At 39.8% G+C, this 23051-nt stretch overlaps 1 protein-coding gene across 1 annotated transcript; it reads left to right on the forward strand.

Annotated features, from left to right (window-relative positions):
* The first annotated feature begins 11582 nt into the window (after positions 1–11582).
* mex3a (mex-3 RNA binding family member A) lies at positions 11583–22244 on the forward strand. The gene is made up of 2 exons (XM_060861863.1): positions 11583–12207; positions 15351–22244. Exons 1-2 carry the CDS (start codon positions 11598–11600, stop codon positions 16421–16423), a joined length of 1683 nt encoding a protein of 560 aa, XP_060717846.1. The 5' UTR covers positions 11583–11597; the 3' UTR covers positions 16424–22244.
* The last annotated feature ends 807 nt before the right edge of the window (positions 22245–23051 follow it).

Raw genomic sequence — 23051 nt, forward strand, 5'->3', positions numbered from 1 at the left:
CACTTAAAGCTGATCATACGCCCTTAAAGCTGATCATACGCCTCTTAAAGCCGATCATATGCCTCTTAAAGCCGATCATATGCCTCTTAAAGCTAATCATACGCCCCTTAAAGCTGATCATACGCCTCTTAAAGCTGATCATACGCCCCTTAAAGCTGATCATACGCCCCTTATAGCTGATCATACGCCCCTTAAAGCTGATCATACGCCCCTTAAAGCTGATCATACGCCCCTTAAAGCTAATCATACGCCTCTTAAAGCCGATCATACGCCCTTAAAGCCGATCATATGCCTCTTAAAGCTTATCATACACCCTTAAAGCTGATCATACAGCTTTGCTTTTTTATAACCTATTGTTGTCTTAGACCTTTTAAGGAATTCCGTTCCTAATTATTATCAGCAGCTTTGCAGATTTTATGGAATTAATATGAAATAAACCTCACTTACATTGCGTTTGATAAAAATGAAGACTTTAGACCAGAGAATCATTGTGACCCTGTTCAAGATAAAACTCCAGTGTGAGCGACTTATATCTGAATAACAGCATGCAATACGTATTTTGTCCACCAGGAGGCGGACAAGCGCTTATATCTGTTTAACTGCGTTTTGTTTGCAATCAAAACCTGGTGAAAACTTTAACAACGTAAAACAAACTCTCATTACAATTCAAAATGAAAAACATTGCTATAATAATTGTAATATTTGGACAGAAAAATAACTTGAGCGATGCTAACTTGTAGGTTTGTCTTCAAGATTAAAAGCTTTATTTTTGTCTTCTTTAGCCATTTGGAGTTGATCTGCAGGTTTTTCAGGATTCTTGTCAATTGATGACCCAGTTTCGGCCCAGTTGAAGCTGCTGGACAGATGGTCTCGAATTTATCTCAATCATTTCTGATAGAAAGTGGACTTCATTGTTTCATTGACTGCTCATTTCCCAGGTCCTCTGACAGATGGCTGGTGTGAGGTGTTTGAAGTGATCCACTGTCCATGGTGCTATGAATGATGACCAGACATCTCCACCTTGGTCTCATCAATCCAAAGGAACTTTTGTGGTTTGTTTAAATGTCATTTTGCAAAACTATTTTTAGAGAGAAAAAACTTTTCCCTATTGACCCTCTACTGAAAGCTAGACTTGTTCAGTCTTTTTCTTGTTGTGCTGCCAACAACATAAACATTTCATTTGTTTACAGAGGGTTCTTGGGGTTTTCGTCACATCTCTGTGCATTAAATTATCTGACCTCAGGCTGATTTTCATGGGATGGTCATTCCTGGGGTGATTCACAACTGTCTTTAAGGCTCTCTATTTGTAATCATTCCTTCGTACTGCAGAATGGTGGGTTTCACATTTTTTAGAGACGGCCATATAACCCTTTTCACGACTGACAAGCAGAAATAATTAACTCATTTTTAATAACTTTGTGGAGGTAATGGACACAGTTTTGGAGTCTTGTGTACATTAATGAGATGAATACAAGATTATGAATGAATTAAAAATGCAGTGGTGCAAAGCTGAATTAAAAACATTGCTGTGTGTTCTGCATTTGCTGACACAGCAATTCATGCTGTAACTTTCAGACAGGACAGAAGGTCATATGTTATAGCTAATGGTGCCACTCAGTGGCAGGACTAAAAAGTTCCTATGTTAGTATTGTTAATATAGTGTGTATTGTATAGACTCTGCGTCCACTGTATAAGGAGCATTTAAAAATAGGATAGGAGACCACGTCAGGTTCCACTCCGGTCAACCAAGAGCAAGAAGCTGAGATTACAGTATGACAGGAGCATCCACACTGGACTCCAGTCATCAACACTGGTCTCTAATCATCAACACTGGACTCCAGTCATCAACACTGGACTCCAGTCATCGACACTGGACTCCAGTCATCAACACTGGTCTCTAATCATCAACACTGGACTCCAGTCATCAACACTGGACTCTAATCATCGACAGTGGACAAATATTCTAAATAAAGTGGATAGTGTAAAAATAAACGAGTGTTTATCATCTTAGCAGGTACAAATGGGTCTATGGGTCTATTATGTAATGCATCTACAGAAAAACATCTACTTTAATACTTTCAGAATGAAATAGTGGTTGCAAAAAAATTATTTTTATAATGTTGTTCTGGGTCTGAAGACAGAAAATCCTGAAATAAATATTACAACTCAAAGGACTGAAAGTTTTTGTTGAAATTTGTTGTAAGGATAACAGTGAGATCGAGAACATAGATTCTAAGGTAAAGTTTGGCTGTAAGTGCTGTTTATATCAACATTTAGATTTTTTTTACAATGAAACTGAAATAATAAACAATTAATAATTAAATTTTACTATACACTTTTTGCTCAGAAGGTCTGTATATTGATCTTAGTGAATGCTCTACTACACCAACAATCAATTAATGGTATTGATTAATTAATCTGCTTACACAAAGATGCATCCTAAGTGCTAGATTAGCTGCATCAGAGATTCAGAAATCTATCCTGTTTAAAGTACAGATGTTTGGTGCAGATGTTTGAGGGTGGAGACAATTATGTCATATCCTCATAACAAGCAGGAAGCAGAATACATCACAACGTTACACTTGCTAAGCATAAGTGATGGCAATTAAAGCTCTGTTCAGTAAGTCAGGTCATTTGACTCATGCGAGTCAACTCTTAAGAATCGACTTTTATTACAGACAATGTTTATTCTTTACCTAACTGTGTGTTTTGTGAAATAACAAATCTAACTAAGAAAAAAAAATAACACTATATTTTTACAACATGCAAACAGATTCTGTGCATCACGACACCAGAGAGTCAAAAACACACGAAGCATTTCTATTAAACTGTAATGTACACTGCTTTCGACTGCATCTAATATATTTTATAAGTCTATATGTAAATAAATATGTCATCATACAGTATATGTATTTATACAGTATGTCTATGAAGAAGCCTATGAGTCAGCACTCAACCTTGACTGGAAAGGAATTGACTCAAAGAGCCGAATCGTTTGCAGAAGACAGATCCTTCTAAGCATCTCTGATGAGTAGTAAGATAAAGAAAGGATGATCTAATAAGTGAGAGAAAGCAATGAGGTCATACCCACCTGACTCATACTCCCTAAAGAGCAGTGTTTCCACTCAGCACATAATCCTAGCTCGGTGTGTGCGGAAAAAAAAGCTGCACTTAATTGAGAGATCCACTGATAAGAGGCATATACGGCACAGTCCTAATTAATGAACATGTTTTTATGATTTTTTATGTTTATATTTTATATTAAATATTAATGAACAGTGAAGAGTATTATTTACAACACAATTTTTTTTACTGAGTATAAAGCTATATGAATTCAAAAAAAAATAAAAAAATAGCCATGAAGGAGGAAGGCATCTGTTAAGTGGGCGTGGTTAGAAACAGGAATGGGAGGAGTTTGGAATATTCTGGAGTCCCTACGTAACGTATTGTTATTATTAACCTAATTTTAACCTATTTAATTCTACCAAATTAACTAACTTTGACAATATTCTGGTCCTTGTGTTTATTTCAGGAAGCAACCGAGATGCAAATGATCTGATTATTAATATTGGCACCCTGAATGTTAAGGACACACCTGCTTATAGAATGGAAAGTATTTGGATTAAATTACACTACAAGAGTAAAGGTACGGGGGGTGCGGTGGCTTAGTGGTTAGCATGTTCGCCTCACACCTCCAGGGTTGGGGGTTCGATTTCCGCCTCCACCTTGTGTGTGTGGAGTTTGCATGTTCTCCCTGTGCCTCGGGGGTTTCCTCCGGGTACTCCGGTTTCCTCCCCCGGTCCAAAGACATGCATGGTAGGTTGATTGGCATCTCTGGAAAATTGTCCGTACTGTGTGATTGTGTGAGTGAATGAGAGTGTGTGTGTGTGCCCTGTGATGGGTTGGCACTCCGTCCAGGGTGTATCCTGCCTTGATGCCCGATGACGCCTGAGATAGGCACAGGCTCCCCGTGACCCGAGGTAGTTCGGATAAGCAGTAGAAAATGAGTGAGTGAGTGAGTAAAGTTACTACTCTAATAATGTAATCCCACATCCATACCATAATAACTCTGCTGTTAATTCTTCGATTAAGGAGATGATCCTCTATAAGTATTTGTACGTAATAGAGAAATATGTCATAAAGCTCATAATTACATACTTTGTTAATAACAAAGTAATAACCTGTGCAGCATTATAAAGTTATTATAAAGCAGCTTGAACCTTTATTAATGATAACACAATAGAAATTAGAAATAGAAAAGTGTTTTTATTTTTTTCTGCAAAATGTGTAGTGTGAAAAGATTCCCAAAAAATAAATAAATAAAAAACCTGAGCAAATGAAACTAATTATACACAAGAGTGATTTATTTCTTGACGTATAAAGTTTTGTATTTTATCAGAGATTAGATGTTTATACATGTACAGGCACATAGTGTTATTGCTAATTAATAAAACAAACTTATTAATGTGTTATAAATGTTTCCTCTCATTCCTGTCGACTCTGATTCATTCTTCATCAGAAACCAAAAGCAGTGTGTGAATATTTATTTGTACTGTTGCTGCAAACATGAAGTCAAACTGAACACTTTGTAATTGAATTCTCTAAAGTCGTACTCTAACGTTTAACTCTGATGATTCAAATATACAACAAACATATTGTTTTTGATTAACGCTTTTTTTTTACAGCCATCGTCCCTTTGATCAAATTCAGCGTGCTGGAATACGAGGCAATGAAATGTAACAGTGGCCACTACGCTGCACGCATTTACAGTCTTAAACATTTTCAGGTTTACAGGCGCTACAGCAGTCTCTAGGGGTCATAAATTATGTGTTGCATCATTAATAGTTTTTTTGTCTGTCAGTAGCAGGTCCTGATGCGTTCAGGGTAAATTTAAAATCATGTCAGGGTTTATCTGAAGCCAATCTGAAGCTTATAAAAGACAAATACTTTTAATTCAACCCGAGATGCTGAGTGACGATTCATCACATGTTCACTTAGTGAATTAATCCCATGTTCTGAGTCTTTAGGGCTGGAAGAAAAAGAAAAGAAAATCTGTCTTCTCTTAACAGCTTGACACTGTTCCAGGGCCTGACCTGTTGACCTAGCTTTTTTTTTTTTACTTTCCAGAGACCAGATATCACTAAACACTGTATAAAGACTGTGTGTGCTGATGGATGTAGGAGTCTTCTCTAATGAATGGGTTTGAAATAACTAAGCAATCAATTCATGAATTTTTGGTTGAACCTTTAAAAGGCATAATAAAACACAGACTCTTCCTATTGATTGACTGATAGATTAATGAATTAATTAATTGATTGATTGATAACGGCGCTACTTGTATTATTATATCGGTAATAATACTACCATAATAAGCAGCAAGCCACCAGATGACTGGATGTTCTCATCACATGACTTCCCTTCCTGAGGCTTTTGTATTCATACAGACTCTCTAATGGGTGATGTCATATTAGGTCATCGCTGCATATGCACACTGAGCGCTGGCTGAGCTTCAAGGATTGAACACCTGTGACGTAATCATCTTGCAGTCAAGAAGGTAATATTGCACCAAGCCCAGTAACCTATCACTAACCTGTTAGGAAACGTGATTGGACTGACCAACAGACATAAAAACAAACAATAAGAGAGATGGATTTGGACAAAAGAGCAAGACATACGCGCACACACACACACACACACACACACACACACACACACACACACACACACAGACTGGGCAGAGGGGGAAACACTATCCGTGATCCATAGCTGATATTGATTTGAGCCTTGAGTTCCCAGTGGACACCATTAGTGAAGGCAGATGACCTTTCGGACTGTCGGACCATCACTTAGACTCTGCTCCTGATCCAGCATGACCACGCTCCTTCCACTAACGCCCTGAACGATTGCTAATCAGGTAGCACAGGTAGCTGGTCTTAGATCAGCACTCCTTTAGTACATCTGACCACTGGTTTTTAATACATTTATTAAACCATATATTAAATAAATGAATACATGAATAATTCATTAAATTCATTTTTTCAGGACTTGACGAGGCTTATATACTGAGTGAACCATATAATATATTTTTTACACTTGAACCCCCTGATCAAGGCGTGGCTTCAACTGCAGGTGGGAGGGATTTAGGTTATAAAGGGGTGAATTATGCATTTATGTCTTGATGATTGTTGAAGTTTTGTATGCATTAATTCAATCTTCGTAGTTGCTCGGTTTTAGATCCATGGCGGATGTAATGTTTCAGCTCTGTAGCTGTTTGAAGACTGAATTACTGACCGATCACTGACACTTTACGTATCTTTACTTTGCAGACCCAGATGATTCAAACACTACAGGTTACAGAAATGACTGAATTTATTGCTGCGTCCTCTATAATAAGGTGACATCATTTTGAAATCTAAATTAAATTGAAAAGATTCAAACCTGGAAAAAGGAAAGCTGCCTAAATTCAGCTGGCTGCACTGCTGGTTAACTGTTTGGGCTTTTTTTACGTTTGGGTGTAGCCAGATTTTTGATGCCTGTCAAGATAAGATTAATTTTAGCTTTCATCTCCTTGGGTTTGCAAAATGGGTTTTAGGGCATTTCCAAAATTAATTTTATGACATTTGGGGAAAAGGAGCTAATTAATATGCTAAATAGGCTTTTCTTCTTGAGCTAAATGCACATTTCAGAGTGTAACACAATAGTCCCATCGCAACTATAGCTTAACTCTAAAGTCTTTTTATTTTTAATTGTTTGTTTTTTGTTGATCTGTTTACTGAATATCATTTCAAACTACAGTGTGTCACAGCGCTGAATTCTGATTGGTCAGAAGCTGTTGATTAATTCTACACCTTTAACTTCTACACCTCTGTCTCTGCTGCAGATGTAAATCACAGGTTTACCTTCATGTGCACGCCATGATACATAATCGTTTCTATAGCAACAGCTCATTCGCAGGGACGGATTAAAAGCTTGCAGTTTTTCTGCAACGTGACGAGCGGTGTCTGGTTTTTTTATCTTATTAAATTCAAAACAAAGACAGAAGGAAGGATGTTCACAGCTGCTACTCATGTTCACAGCTGCTATAATGTAAGTGATAATAGGAGCTTCTTCTTTCACAGACATTCCACAACATGACGTGTAAAATAAAAAAGTACACCGCTGCTTGTAAGTGTGTGAACCCTTTCCAGTTTTCTGTATTTCTGCATAAACTGGACCAAAATGTGATGAGATCTTCAGTGTACAAATGTAATTGATAATAAATTGTAATTGGTGGCAAATTGAGGTCATATATGGTGAATAAAAGACTACAGGATTTGCTGTTACTGGAACATAATCATCTTCAGTAGTGATGAACAGGAGAGCTCTACAGTGCTCTATGATCAGTACTGGGAACCCATATATATATATATATATATATATATATATATATATATATATATATATATATATATATATATATATATATATATATATATATACACTCACCGGCCACTTTATTAGGTACACCTTACTAGTACCGGTGTGGTCTTCTGCTGCTGTATCTTAGAAATCCGCCCATCCCATCCGCCTCAAGGGTTGACGTGTTGTGCGTTCAGAGATGCTCTTCTACATACCTCGGTTGTAACGAGTGGTTATTTGAGTTACTGTTGCCTTTCTATCAGCTCGAACCAGTCTGGCCATTCTCCTCTGACCTCTGGCATCAACAAGGCATTTGCGCCACAGAACTGACGCTCACTGGATATTTTCTCTTTTTCGGACCATTCTCTGTAAACCCTAGAGATGGTTGTGTGTGAAAATCCCATTAGATCAGCAGTTTCTGAAATACTCAGACCAGCCCGTCTGGCACCAACAACCATGCCACGTTCAAAGTCACTTAAATCACCTTTCTTCCCCATTCTGACGCTTGGTTTGAACTGCAGCAGATCGTCTTGACCATGTCTACATGCCTAAATGCATTGAGTTGCTGCCATGTGATTGGTATACGTATATATATATATATATATATATATATATATATATATATATATATATATATATATATATATATATATATATAAACCCTTTAGATGGTGTTTAGAGGCACAAGAGTGATGCTCCAACACTTTTGTTATTATGTAATGGACCCACTGTATGACCATAAGTATGTGGACACCTGAGTATAAACATCCAGTGCTCACTGTTCTGTGAAGACTTTCCACTAAATGTTGGATCCTGGTTATGTGGATTTTTTTGAGATCAGAAGCTGATGTCGGAATGTTGAGGACACTCCAGTTCCAGTTCATCCCAAAGAGTCAGGGGTCAATGCAGGACCCTCGAGTTCTTCCATTCCAACTTTAACCTCCACATCATGTCTTCCTGGAGCTCAGGAGCTTTGTGCACAGGAGCATTGTCATGATGGAGCATTGTTGGTGACTCTTAGTGCTATTAAAGGAAAACTGTAATGCTACAACCTACAGAGACATTCTGTACAACGACATGATTAAAACAAACTCACATATGGGTGTGGTGTCCACATACTTTTGGCTATATGGTGTATAAAATGTTAATAATGATGATGGTGATGGTGATGTACACTCGTAGGCGAAAAAAGAGTTATTGGATAAATAATTTTGCAAATTATTATCCTTTACAAGTTTGGATTATTAACCTTTACAAGTTCCAAACAAACAGAACTCCTCAGGGTGTGATTTTAATCCAGATTTGCTTCATAAAGACATGATTTCATTTCACTGTAGTAACTCGTAGCTGTTATATTCCACTTGTCTGGGCTGACGTTAACTATAGCTAGTTTAATTACATAGTCATCACTGTGTTATAAAGTCGTCACTGTTCTTTAAAGTCGTTGTTGTGTCAGGTGTCAGCTAGAATTATAACAGAAAATTTGAATGTATAAAGACTGACAAAAATGTCAAAAAACTAAATATTTAAGTTATTTTAACAAACACAAAAATAGTAGCAATGAAAACTCCACATTATTATTATTATCGTTCTTCTCCTTCATATTATTATTATTATTATTATTATTATTATTATTATTATTATTATTATTATTGTTGTTGTTGTTGTTGTTGTTGTTGTTCTTATTAATCTTTGTCTCCAGGCGTGGTCATGACGGTAGACTAGGTCTTTGTTCCAGCTTTGATGAACTGCGCTCCGTTTGCTCGTTCAAAAAAATAAAAAAAATAAATAAATAAAAAGAAAAAAGGAACCAGTCGGTTCTGCGGCGCAGGTTCCGCAACGTCTGTCTGACACACTCCCTCCCTCCCTCCCTCTTTCCTTCCTTTCCTCTCTCCCTCCTTCTTCACTGGAGACCATCTCCCCGGTGTGTAGCGCTAAAATCAAACCCGGCACGGTGGCCACGTCCCCAAATGCACCCTCCCTTATTCATTAGCAATGGTGGAGTAGTGCGCAAACATCGGGTTTAAGGTTTGGCACGGTGGTTACGCGCGTCTACATGTAGCCTTGGCGACGGTGCTGGTGTGATGTACTATTTTCTATGTGGTTTGGGACGCATCATGGTCACCCTGCAACACGGGCTGACAGTAAAAGGTGGGCGGAGCCCCCCAAAAATCATATCGGCTCCTTTATTTGTTCCAGTGTCGGTTGCGCGTGAGGCGTGGCAGCTTCAAATCAAAAGCCGCAGGTTCATAAAAATGGCCGAGAGACGCGTTGCGCGCGACGCGCGTCTCCATCAGTCTCCGTGTAGTCTGTGCGTGGAAATGCGTCCGGAAGTGAATGCGTGTAAACTGCTCCACGGATAACCATAACAATACATTATTTTATTCATATTTTTTATATAAATATTGTACCGTTTACATTGCCACGACACTACAAAGAGCTCCAAAAGAAAGGACCAAAAAAGTCTAAGATACAAAGCACGTGTTCGGTGGTGTAGTGCCTCCCAGGCTGCTCAGGCTCGCAGCTCGGTAACGGAATGCCGTTAGGAACAGAAACAGACGCGGCGGTCTGCGCAGAAAGCGGCTCGGTCGAGCTCCGCAGGGAGCGGACGCTGTGAACCAGACGGGGTGGAGCCACGCTGAGCCACGCCCAGTTCGGCGCAGACGGTCTAGGAACTAGTGTTGCCAGATTGTTCTGAGCTGTAAAAAAAAAAAAAAAACATACTGGCAGGTAGGAGTTAATTTGGCATGCTGGGTCAGGATAAACTCCAGTCCGGTTGGTTCAGAGCCCAGCAGAGTTTGGTGATTTTCCTGATCAAGGAAAATGTGGCTTCTTGTTTGGCTTTCCAGGTATAGCAGGTGTGAACTGTGCAGAACACCAGCAAGCCGAGATGGTAGAGTTGGGCATCTCTGTTTTGGAGTCTCAAGTGCCTTCAGTCAGCCAGGTTTGGTGCCCAAAGCCAAAATCCTCATATTAAGCTATTAAATTAAATACTTCTTCTACTACTACTATGGTTAGGGTTAGTAATATATAATAATAATAATAATAATAATAATAATAATAATAATAATGTTACTGTTTTATCGATTTCTGTCTCTCTGGCTTCTCCAGAACTGACCATAAAATTCCCCTTAGCTACAAAGGTGTATGTGAATCTACAGACTCGCCCCTCATCGCACCCCTGTACCCCTGGGACAGACTATGACACTAACTAGAATAAAACACTGGTACATACAATACATCGATGGATCAGATTGGAAATTATTTCTATATTCTTAAATAATTAATATAGTAATTAAAGCCTGCCATTTGAATTATTCCAACGGCTATGAAATCGAATGCTTGCGTTGTTTATTATGTAACATTTCCCTGTGCTAACAGTTTCTTCCATTAAAAAAAATCACTAAATAATTATGAGCTGCACTAGTTGTACCAATACTGTAGTGTAATTTACACATAATTTACTTACATACAAACAATTTTATACCTGCTCATGCGTATGCACAAAACTGGACAGCAGCCTCAGATTCCTGTTCTTGGCCAACAGAAGTGGAACTCTGTGGTTTTCTGCTCTTGTAGCCCAATCACTTCATTGTTTAATGCATTGTGTAATCTGAGATGCTTTCCTGCTCAGTACAGTTGTAAAGAGTTGTTATTTGAGATGCTGTAGCCTTCCTGTCAGTTTAAACAGGTCTTGCTGTTCTCCTATGACCTCATTCATGAGCAAGGTGTTTCCACCTACAGAACTTGCAGATGCTTTTTGTATTTTATTTTGCACAGTTCTTCGTAAACTCTCGAGACTGCTGTTTGAGAAAATTCCAGGAGATCAGCACACTCTGAAAAGCTCGAACCGACCACCAACAACCATTCTTCCCATTCTGATGTTTAATAAGTTAACTGAAGCTGAAGCTCTTGACTTGTACCTGCATGATGTTATAGTGCTGCTGCCACATGGCTGATTGGATAACTGCATGAATGACCTGGTGTTTTTAAATAAAGCGTTGTTGTTTTGTGGTTGTTATTTAGTTAACCCTTAAACACATTACCTCTCATTGCATTTTCAGCTGACAGCTCAGGTGTTGGAAAAGAAATCGACTCACCTTTCATGCTTTTGATCCTGCGTAAACTGTGGCTTGAAAATACTGGATGGAAATCTGGAATCTGGCAACCCTGCGTGTATCCTGTTTGCCTTCTGCACAATGAAAAGCGTTAAGAGCGACAGCAGTGTGAGCAAGAGGGCGGGTTTATGGGAGGGACCAACAGCCAAAGGGAGGGAGCAAGGAGGAGGAGGAGGAGGAGGGTGGCGGATGCGCTGCTTCTCCAGTCTCGCTCTTCGCGTCTTTGTCTCACACTCTTTGTTAGCCATGCCTAGCCTACTGGTGCTGTCAGGGATCATGGAGAAAAATGAGGGGTACGGCTCGGAACTGGCCGCCTCCGGTTTTGGTACCGAGAGCCTCCTGGCGCCGCCCGATGAGGAGGAAGAGGAGTCGCGGGCGCTGCGGGTTGCACTGGGCCAGCTTTCCTTGCTCGGGCTCGGGGAAAGCGAGGAGGGCGCTGGAGTTCAGGAGAGGAGCAACAACAACAACAATCACCACCACCACGGCCACGGCCACGCCAACAGCGTCGGCGGCGGAGGAGGTGGTGGTGGTGGAGGTAGTGCTGGAGAAGCCGGGATCTTACAAGGCAAGAGCAAGTTGTGCTCCCTGTACGAGAGCACCGGTTCTGAGACCAAAGCGCGCGGCTGCAACATCACCGAGTGTGTGCCTGTGCCCAGCTCAGAACATGTGGCGGAAATAGTGGGCAGGCAAGGTAAAGACTGCGATTGTTTACACTGTTTCAACTTGTAGCAAACTCACATGGTGGCACACATCGTCTCTCAGGATGTTTTATTGTTAAATATATATTTATATATGTAATATATATATATGTGATCTTGTTTTTATAGTCCTTGGAAAAAAGTGGGAGTGGTGGTCTTGTTTTGTTATTCAGCTCACACTGTGGACACTCAGCATTCAGATTTAGTGTCTAAAAATCCATTTTCACATTGCTACATTTCACACAGTTTGTTGCAGAGGAAATAAAAAAAAAAAAAAGAATTAAAAAAAAATACCCCAGCAAGGGGCGTTAAACCTCGTGGTCGCGTTGTTCCAGCTCCGCGCCATCAGTGTCCGTGTGCAGACGCGCTTCCTTTGTCGTCTGAGCGCCAGTACGGGAAGGAAAAACACACAAAACAACTCGAAGCTTAAAAAACCGCGGGTAGAAAAATAATCAAATTAAATAGATTCTGTGGCCTGAGTGTTTGATTTGCATACGTGGTCAATGAGAGTTTTTGTCCTTTTTAGGTTGTCTCGAGAATGAATGTGAATGCAGTCTGTAGTTGCGTCTTTAGTGTCGTTGATTTCAAACTTGAGAGACAGAGAGAGGGAAGGAGAGGGAGAGAGAGAGAGAGGGAAGGAGAGAGAGAGACAGAGGGAAGGAGAGCGAGAGACAGAGAGAGGGAGAGGGAAGGAAAGAGAGAGGGAGGACGCGGCTGTCAAGACAAAAGGCGCGAAAGTGACAGTACATAGACGCAAGGTGGTGATGTGTAACTGAAATCAGGCTATTCATCAACCTTAGGAGAAACATTGAAAGCTGTCTAAACGGCGGTTAAAAGTAAAGAGATCCTGCTCAATGACGTTATGCTATTGTTGGGCCAACAGCATGCAAGTTTAAGCTGGTAGCCTGAGCCCTGTTGGATTGGTGGTGCTTTTTATTGTGTCTGGTGTCTTAATCTCTTCCAGAGGTTTAAAAAAACAAAAAAAACAAACAACAAACAAACAACAAGAAAGAAAAAAAAAACAGTTATGCCTTGGGGTTAGGTGTCTTGGCTTTGTTCAGAGCTCAGGGTTAATTTGGAGCTGATAAGATAAAGAGAGGTAAAGATGAGTGAGGTTAGAGTCATTGCTCACAGGAGGAGGGTCACGCCCAGGCAGCCGATACAACATCTCATCCATCAATCCATACCTCCGTGCATCCGTCCACATGTGCTCAGGGGTCACGAGAGGTGCTCAGGCTTTACACACGCACACTTCAAATACAAAACAACATACAAAATGAAGTCTGCCGAGCATGTGGACTGAGGATTTTGCCAAAGCGCCTACATTTTTCCATACTGGTTTTGACAGTTGATGGGGAGTGTGCCCTTGAATTTCGAATGGAGAGCAGGAGGAGTGGCATGGGGCAGGGCCTGGCGGTCCGAGTCAAACACTGGGCATTGCCTGGACTGTAAAGTGCTGATTAGGTGGATTTTGAGAAGAGCTTCATTTGATTTGGTGCTTTAAAAGCAAGCGTTTCAGCTTGAGTATGGCAAGAGATTTGGGATTTGTCTGTCTTGTTTTTTATTCCACAGCGGTGGAAATGCTAACAATGGTTTATTGTATTTATACCACTGACTTGTCTGCTTCAGCTGGAAAGGGGGCGGGTGTAAAATTCAGAAACCGCAAGCTGTGTGAATGCTCTGCTTTTTTCCCCCCCCACATTTTTATATAAATGCAGATTCACTGACAAATTGTTGGTCAGCACAAACACCCATGAAATAATCATTACTTGAGCTTGAATGATAGATCAGGCTCATTGCCTGTCTGCCGTCGTTCCTTGTTCAGAGTGTTTGGAGTCTGAATGGTTGTAGTAAACGCACTCCATTCACCTGCAGTGCCTGCCAAGTCTGCTCAGGAGGGCTGTACTCACACACCATGCTGTCGCTGACTACACACTCCATCCAGGTTGTGTGTTTTTTTTTAGCGACCGCTGTACACAGTGAGCCACGCGCGAAATACACAGCAGGCCCCCACGGCCAGCAAAACAGTAGCGGCCTTCGCTGTAGATCCATCCATGATCGCAGAGACGATCTGCATGCTGGACACAAAACACCAAAAAAAAAAAAAAGCTTCTCTTACACAACACAACACTCTCGTGTGTTATATTTGAAGAAGGATTGAATGAGGAATTTGTATTTGAGCTTGTGTGTTTCAGTAGGCGTTACTCCACATCCACACTGCATTTCCTTTGCTTTGTGCCCTCAGCTGACCTTCTGTGTATTGCCATAATCAGCATGTCATAAATAGATAAAACAGCAAATCATAGAGAATACAGGTGAACATTCCTGTCTTATGTAAATCTGGAGTGTTTGTACCACCGTCACTGCTGAAACCGCCTTTTTTCACAGCGTTGTTTATTACTCCTGCAAAAAAAAACAAAAAACTAACAAATATTGTAAGTATTTATGTATTTATTTATTTAAAGACGAGCTCTCGAGTTCCTGTTGGGTTTATTGTCAAAGCAGGAAAAATGATACAAACGACTTATCAGTAATCGTTACAAACACAGGCTGATATTTCTAAAAAGAATTTAATAAAAATAAAATATTAATAAAGCCTCGTAGAAAGGAAGGACAAAGGGTTGGATGCGTGAAATTCCAAAATGTTCAGCTTGACATGAAGCATAATTTCTTTAACTGGATCTTTTTCGATTTGACATATTAAAGCCTGAATGAACAGCTTATTATTGTGCAGATTTTCTTTTTAGTTTGAATTAATATAAAGCATCGAAACTCTAGTCAGACTAAATATTGAACAGTTCATTGTCATTATATTGTAATAATGTAGGAGTTTATTTGCTCATTTTGCATTGATTGGTATCATGTGTTTTGTTTAGGGTAATCACTCCAAAATTAGATTCATTTTCATGCCTTATGTCATTAGTAAATGTCTTGTGTTTTAACAGGTTAAATATTGAAAATATCTTAATAATGGATCTTAAAAGTATAGTTACAGGACTAATTTATGCTCATTGAGAGCCCGATTCCTTAATAAATAAACACTGGCTTCTTAATTAACAACGTGGACACCTGTTGATTTTCTGGTGGCACGTGTTTGTTGATCATCGTCACTCACGATACTCCGTTCACTTCGCAGGTTGTAAAATCAAAGCCTTGCGGGCGAAAACCAACACCTACATCAAGACCCCTGTACGGGGTGAAGAGCCCGTGTTTCTCATTACTGGTCGTAAGGAAGATGTGGCGTTAGCTAGACGCGAGATCATCTCGGCAGCTGAGCACTTTTCCATGCTGCGCGCATCCCGGAACAAGCTGGGCGTGTCTTTTAACGGTTCCCCGCCCGCCCTGCTGCCAGGCCAGACTACGATCCAGGTGCGCGTGCCTTATCGTGTGGTAGGTCTGGTGGTGGGCCCCAAAGGCTCCACTATCAAGCGTATACAGCAGCAGACGTGCACGTACATCGTGACTCCGAGCCGTGATCGTGATCCCGTCTTCGAAATCACCGGTTCTCCGGGTAACGCGGAGCGAGCACGGGAGGAGATTGAGGCGCATATTGCCTCACGCACCGGCACCATTCACGACCACAACAACGAGAACGACTGCCTGGCCGCTGAGAACGGCACCAACGGCGGCCCAGAGAGTCGCCTGCAGCACGCTTGGGGGCTTCAGGGTGGTCAACGCAAGCCTCTTGCTAGCAGTTACCGGCAGAATTTTTCTGACGCCGTGCTAGGAGGTAGCGGAAGCGGAAGCGTCGGAGTTGGTATGGGCATTTACAGCAAGTCCGACTTCTCGCCTCCTACCAACGGAGACAAGCCGTGTTCCTATTTCGGTTCTGAAGGTTCCCAGAGCTGGGGTGACCCCGATTATCCCAAACAGGTAGCCTACTATGTCCAGCAGCGCTCCAAGAGCTTCGGAGGCCTGCCCTTGCCCTTGACCAGACTGTCTCCGGGTCTTCCGGAACCTTCTGGAACCAGCAGCACAGGATCCGCCGGCATAGGGTCGGCCCATGCCCAGGCTCGGCGTGCCCACAGCGAGCCCGCCTCGACCCGAGACTGCATGACCTGCTTCGAGAGCAAAGTGACGGCCGCTTTGGTGCCCTGCGGCCACAACCTCTTCTGCATGGAGTGCGCCATCCGCATCTGCGAGCTGAACCATCCCGAATGCCCCGTCTGCCACACGCTCGTCACCCAGGCCATCCGGATCTTCTCTTAAAAAGGTTTTTTTGGTGCATTGGTTTTAACTAAATATTTTTACCTACTTTTATTAGTTTAGCCTTTGTTTGGTCAGTATTGGTCAGTATGCCCCATGTACGTCTTGCTTTTTTTCAGAAAATGAAAAAAATTCAAAACGAGCAGATATTTTAGAAGACACTGCTTGCTTTACTAAAAAAAGAGTAAGAAGTATTTTCAGATTTTTTCTTTTATATATATACACAAATATGCATATATATTTTATAAAAGTTTTGTTAAAATGGGGAAAATTTTAACTCTTAATGTTCTTTTTTTTCTTTTTGCTGTTTATTTATTTTTAATTTTTTACTGCTGCTGTTTTTCCACACGAATTGCGATGTGGTCAGAAACAGAAGAAATAATGTGAATGTTTTACACTTTTTGTTTCGTTTTGGAAGTTATCACCATTATTACTATTATTATTATTATTATTATTATTATTAATATTATTATTATATAATTATTGGTGTTAATTTGTACAATTGGAAAGAATATAGTTTTACATCCCAGCATTTGTCTGCAAATAGGCAAGTATGCTTTTTAAAGGCGAAGTAGATAATGACTGAATCTTAAGTCTATCATTGCACCTTAAAACTGATAGCTTGATTGTCACTGGAAAAAAAAACACCCTTTATGTATTTGTTTAAACCTGTTTTATGAAGATGTGGATTTGGAACACACACACACACACACACACACACAGGATATTCAAGCATTTACTTTGATCGCAGTCTAAACACAAATTGACCCACAATAACAAACTGAAGGATGGTTTGTCTTTAGAACAGTTCTGAATTGTTGAAGGATTTTGGATTTGTTTTTTTTTTTTTAATGGCACATAATCAGTGATATAACAGGGGAACATGCGTCTTTGCTTTACACCTCTTGTAGTTTTTTTTAAAGAAATGATGTCCTAGTATTGAGCCATAAACTGATCAATCAACTCCAACATCTCGAGCTTACATAAAAAAAGAAAACACAGTCGTTTCCCCTTTAATTTCCTTCACGTTTTTCTCTTGGGCATCTGGGCCATGACGAATATCCTCACATTGCCGTGTTTAAGTTCTCAGCGAGCAGTTTTCTATCTCGGGACGAACGAAACATAAACTACACGCGAAGGGAAGGTGCTCGCTAATCTGAGCTTGAATAGAGCCTCCACAAAAGGAAGAGAAAGAGTCTCTGAGCTATGGTAGGAAAATAATGCAGCTCCCCTGGTCCCCACATTTATGAAGTGCCTGCTGCCTCTCCGTCCTTTATTGAAGCCGTTCGTGAGCAGGTGTTTCATATTGTGACCCAAGTTCTTTTTTAGGGAGTGTCCTGATCCCACTCGCTGCTTAACCGTCCCCTTCCTAGGCTATAATGACCACAACTGCTCGGCTAAGCAGGCGTATTGTTTTAACGCAGCGGTGGGACGTTCCCCGGGGCGCACTGTCACCCAATGAGGAGCCCGTAATTAGTCACATGACACAGACCAGGTGCAAGCAACTTGGGGAAAGTCCGTTTTGCCATAGATGCTCCAGAACCTTGCGCTGCCCTTACTCCCCCCGTACCAACCTCACAGAAAAGCTTGACTAGGTGCAGCTGGGGCCCCTCCCTTCATCACTCCAACTCTCTCTCTCTCTATCACTCTCTCTCTCTCTCTTACCCTCCCTCCTCCTTCTGCTCCCCTGCTCCTCTGAGCTTTAGTATTCCCACTGAGGAAAGGGGCCTCCTTTGTCCTGACGAAGGGGGAAAAAGTGCAGATTTTATTTCAGAGAGAGAGAGAGAAAGAGAGGGCAGATGATGGCAGGCTTTCCATGTGGCAAGCGGTTATTTGTTGTTTTTTTTTTTTTATTTCTTTTATTTTTTGAAGGTCACTCGAAACTAAAATTTGTTCTTTTGTTTACAAAACAATACGTGAACATTTTAGTTGGCAAAAACTAAATAAATAAATTACAGGCAGATGGTAATTGTTCTTATTTAATGCTTTCGCCTCGCGCTCCAAAGTTCAGTCCCTCCCCGAAAGAAATCGCCAGATCTGACGTGTCCGAGAGGGAGTGCGACTCGATCGAAGTTGCCATGGAGGTGTTTTTTTTTATTTTTGAAATTCGCCATGTGCATGACCGCCCTGGTGCAAACACCCCGATTCACTGAACCCCTCCACTCCCCCTCCTCAAAGCAGAGACCCCAAGCCAACGGCCACAGGCAGCCAATGGGAGCGAGACGTCCAAGTCCAAAATGAAATCAGACAATTGAAATTGACAGGAGATCTGGATGGACACGCCCCATTTAGTGGCTACTGGAGCTGAATCAAATTACACACCCACCCAAGTCCTGCATATCAACCTAGCGGATTTTTTGGCTGAGCGGATTAGAGCATTTGCAGGATAGGGAAAGTCTCCATTTTTGTGATTTTTTCCCCCCCCTTTAAAAGGGCTGCTGTGTAAGAAAGAAAGAACGAAGGCACTGAGAAATGTAGTCCATCTGAAATGGGTCAGTTTCGTCCCTTTGGAGACTTCATGCGGACCTGCCACATGTGTGGGACTGGTCGGGTGTCGGGGTAAGCTCACGACCGCTAGACAATAGCACTAGTCGTACATTAATCATCTCCCTGATGGTCTGTACTGTGTCAGGAATTCAATAAGATGTTTTATTTCATTATTTTCAGCATGTGGGAGGGGATTTGTCAAGGTATGATCATTTCACCAAACAAATTTTTAGTTTGTTTTTCGATTTGTTAACTTAAAAGAGATAAACATTTGAATCTACTTTGATTTACAGTGCTACACACACACGGGCATTCTGATTCGCAAGCAAGAAATTTGTACTGTACAAAGAATTCAAGCTATGAAAAGCACTTACATTAAAACACTTATGTCTGGATAAGAGAGAAGCACCTTATATCAAGACAAACAGCATATATCTGAAACCAAACAGCTGGAAAGCATCGTAGACAACTTAGAATTAGGGTTTTGTTTATGTTGTTTCAATAAGTCCTTTCACTTTGCACTGGTTGAAGATAAGCGAGGAAATGAATCTCTGGACGCGATCTGGCCGACGCTGATTATTTTTTTTCTGAACAGTAGCTACGCTTCTCTTAAAACAAAGTGCAAAGCTAAGAAGGCTTCGTTAACTCTTTCACGATCAGCACGAGAATCATCATATTCGTAAAAACGATCGACAACGGCCTATTCGGAGGAATGTACGTATGCAGGATTTGTGTCTATTTTTTTTTCCTCGACAAAAGCCAAAACAGCTAGAAAAATTATGCAAATCACATTCAGTGGCTTGGAATTTTTTTTAGAAAAAAAATAAACTGTGCCCGTGTGGATATTTTTCACAAAAAAAAAAAGAAAAAAAAAGGAAGTGTTTTCCTGAATCCTGATGTTCTTCAGGCGAAGGAGAACACACTAGCAATAACAATAACTTCTATTTTAACAACAGAATACAACGATGCGTAGCTTTCGAAGTTGTACAGAACGTCATACAGCCATTGCTTATTAGGTGTACAAAAGAATTGCAAACATTTTCTTAAAACTAAACAAAAAAAAAACCAAGCTTGCACATTGTCCAATATTTAGAAACGCACCGTTCCAGACATTGTTAGCATTTATACTGTGTGGTTTCTCTGACCCGTAATTAATCATTAGCTGATTTTAGTACTGAACGAAATGTGTTCACAGAGTAAGTTTTTGGACGGGACGAATTTCAGCAATTCCTTACGTTTCTTTCCCAGCAAATCACTGAAAAAGAGCCAGGTACATTTTTAACAGAGTAGCATTTATTTGCTATTAAAAAAAATATTTGTATTTACTCAAATATATTCGGAGATAGCTATATCATAAAAAAAGTGACTACCATAGGCATATCGCGAGAATATATTTCAGTATTTAAGCCAATTAATGAAACTATTTTAAAAGTCTTTTGTTGGACAGTTTGTTTATATTATAGTGGGACTAGTTTGAATCCCAATTGAAGGTTTAAGCTTAAGTTAAGAGTGTTTATGGTAGCCAAAGTATTGAAATGAGATTTAAAAAGTAAGACAAAATGTGAAAATGTCACTAAACATGGCACTAAATACGGATGAAAGAAAAGATTTGGAGTAAAAATATGGAAAACCTGTTACGTCAAATCAGACCAACGTGATCAGACATTCTGATCCAAATAATTTCATGTTGAGGATAAAGAGTCGTTCCTTGCTACAGCTAATCAAAATCGTCCGAACGTATCGAACGTGTTCAAACACGACAGGGCTACAGATTCAATCTGTTCATTTGGAACTGAAGAGGAAAGAAGGAAGGAAGGATTTTTTTCATTTCAGTGCCAACGCGTTGTATTTTGTGAAGGTAACGTTTAAGAAAACTCTTTAGTTTTGGAGTAAGTACATAGTGGTAACGTGATTTAATAATCCTTTTAGATCCATATGGGTTATGCATGCTGATTTATTACAGAGCATTTACCTTTTTATAAGTTCAGATCTGTGGATATAATAGAGCTACATGTTATACAGAGAGCTTTAGTAATGACTTCATCTAGTGTTTCAAATAATGACGTATTAAGATTTTTTTCCTCCCCCCCTGAACTTTATCTATCTATTATAGTATCTAATGCACAATTACATGGCAGTCGCGATATTTCCATAAAACTGCAATCTAACTTTTTTATTTTTGTTTTTCGAAGCATTCATATCGACATCTATGGAATTTTACTAATAGAACTAGAAAGAAATCACTTTGATGTTAATCCAGTTAGCAGGACTGCAGGCGTTTATCTATGAAACAGCAGCAAAGACACTAAATGCACTAAAAGCAATTCTAATGCCTTTATAATATAGACAGGACAGTGCATTTGAATGTAAAAAAAAAAAATAATAAATATTTAAAAAATAAATAAATAAAAAATTCCAGACCACTCCATCTGTGTATAATTTGCCTTTTGGACCATCAGACAAAAACAAAAGCTTTACGTTTTTGATGCCATGGGTTGGGGAAGTCGTTGCTCCACCGTATCTGTTTAGATTCTCCCTGTACCAAGCGAGTAAAGGGGGAAAGTCTTATAACATTTTTCGTAAGATTCTATTTTGCTAACATGGGTTATTATTTCATACAAAGAGGGAGAAGTCAGTATCTGGATGTTATTTATGAATATCTTAAAATGAAGCAAACATATTTATAAGTAACTTCGAGACGTTTTGTTTTTTAATTAATAAAAAAAAAAAGTGAAAGTTAATATATTTCTAAAAACACATGATGTTGATTTCTACTAAAATTAAGATTATAGAATTTTTTATTTATAAATAAAAAAAAAAGTTAGATAAATCCTTCATACCTCTGATGGTGTAAAATGAGGCGGGTGGTAAGGGGGCTTTTAAAGGATTATATTTTAACTTCAGATTTTCGAGCGTTAAAGATGGAATAAGTTCAGGAAAAAATAAAAAAGAATATTTTTTAGGATTAGGAGGTATTTTAGTCTCAAGTTTTTGTGCCTCAATCACAGTTTAGCACTGCATCAACACTTGGCACACGTGTTGTTTGCCTGCTGTTCTTTAACTAACCCCATACTGCTGACTGAACACAATCCTTTACTCCCTCATTTCTGGTTTCAATAATGTATAGATTTTCTTTCTTTAATTTTATTTTATTTCTTCTACTTTTACTTTCAACGCTTCATCTGTATGGACTACAGTGAAGTGAATGGGCGTCACAGAGGTGTGTGGAATGGAGAAGCAGGTGGATAATTGTGCATATATACATTTTTGAGCGTACATCTACTACATTACGGAAAATTCTCCTTACCCAGGCTATGTCCCTTTATATATATATATATATATATATATATATTAAAAAAAAAATAATAAAAAATAAAACAGTGTGCTTTGAGTGTTTTGAGCATTGCATTAAATATTCAAACGCCCCCCACGTTTCCCGCGTCTCTATCTCGGCGTAATGTAGTAGATCTATGCTGATTTCAGTAAACACAGAACACACTCATATATCCTACAACACGGTAGTTTGCATGTATCTTGTATCATCGCCAGGCTGGAAAAACGGTACTAAATAATGTTTTGTTGCGTACAAGTGAAGGCTTTCTGTACACACTACACTAAAGGGCTGATGAATACTTGGTTGGGTTTGTTTTTTGTTTCGTTTTGTTTTTTCGCTTGTAGATTTTCATCACTCTGGCAGGAAAATGTCTAACGGCGGCTCGTTATGTTGAAGGACAGCCTCAGCTCTTACATGGTGAAATTGTATCTCGACAGTTTTGACTTCATAATGGCAAAGCTAATTGTGTAGCGTGGTTTTGATTTGTTTCAGTATGATAGTGACACAAAAAAAAGGGCGGGGTCGGGGGTTTACGGGGGTGATCATGTTCTTTTGGGCTTGCTTTGGATAAGGAACTCCAACTCCAACTCCAACAGTACGTCTTTGGTAGCTTTCAGAATCTTCAGACTCAGTAGAAAGAAAAAAAAAGTGTTTCATATAAAACTCATGTAGTGGTCTTAGTGCATTAGTTTGGACCAGCATCTCCTGCTCTAAGTGTTTAGGTTCTTGTTGGTGAGTGGGAAAGGTTTGCCATACCATAGGGTTGGTTTTTTGTTTGGCTAGCCAATACTTCAAAACCTTTTTTTTTTT

This window comes from Tachysurus vachellii, chromosome 25 (genome assembly GCF_030014155.1).
Source record: "Tachysurus vachellii isolate PV-2020 chromosome 25, HZAU_Pvac_v1, whole genome shotgun sequence".
Taxonomy (NCBI): Eukaryota; Metazoa; Chordata; class Actinopteri; order Siluriformes; family Bagridae; genus Tachysurus; species Tachysurus vachellii.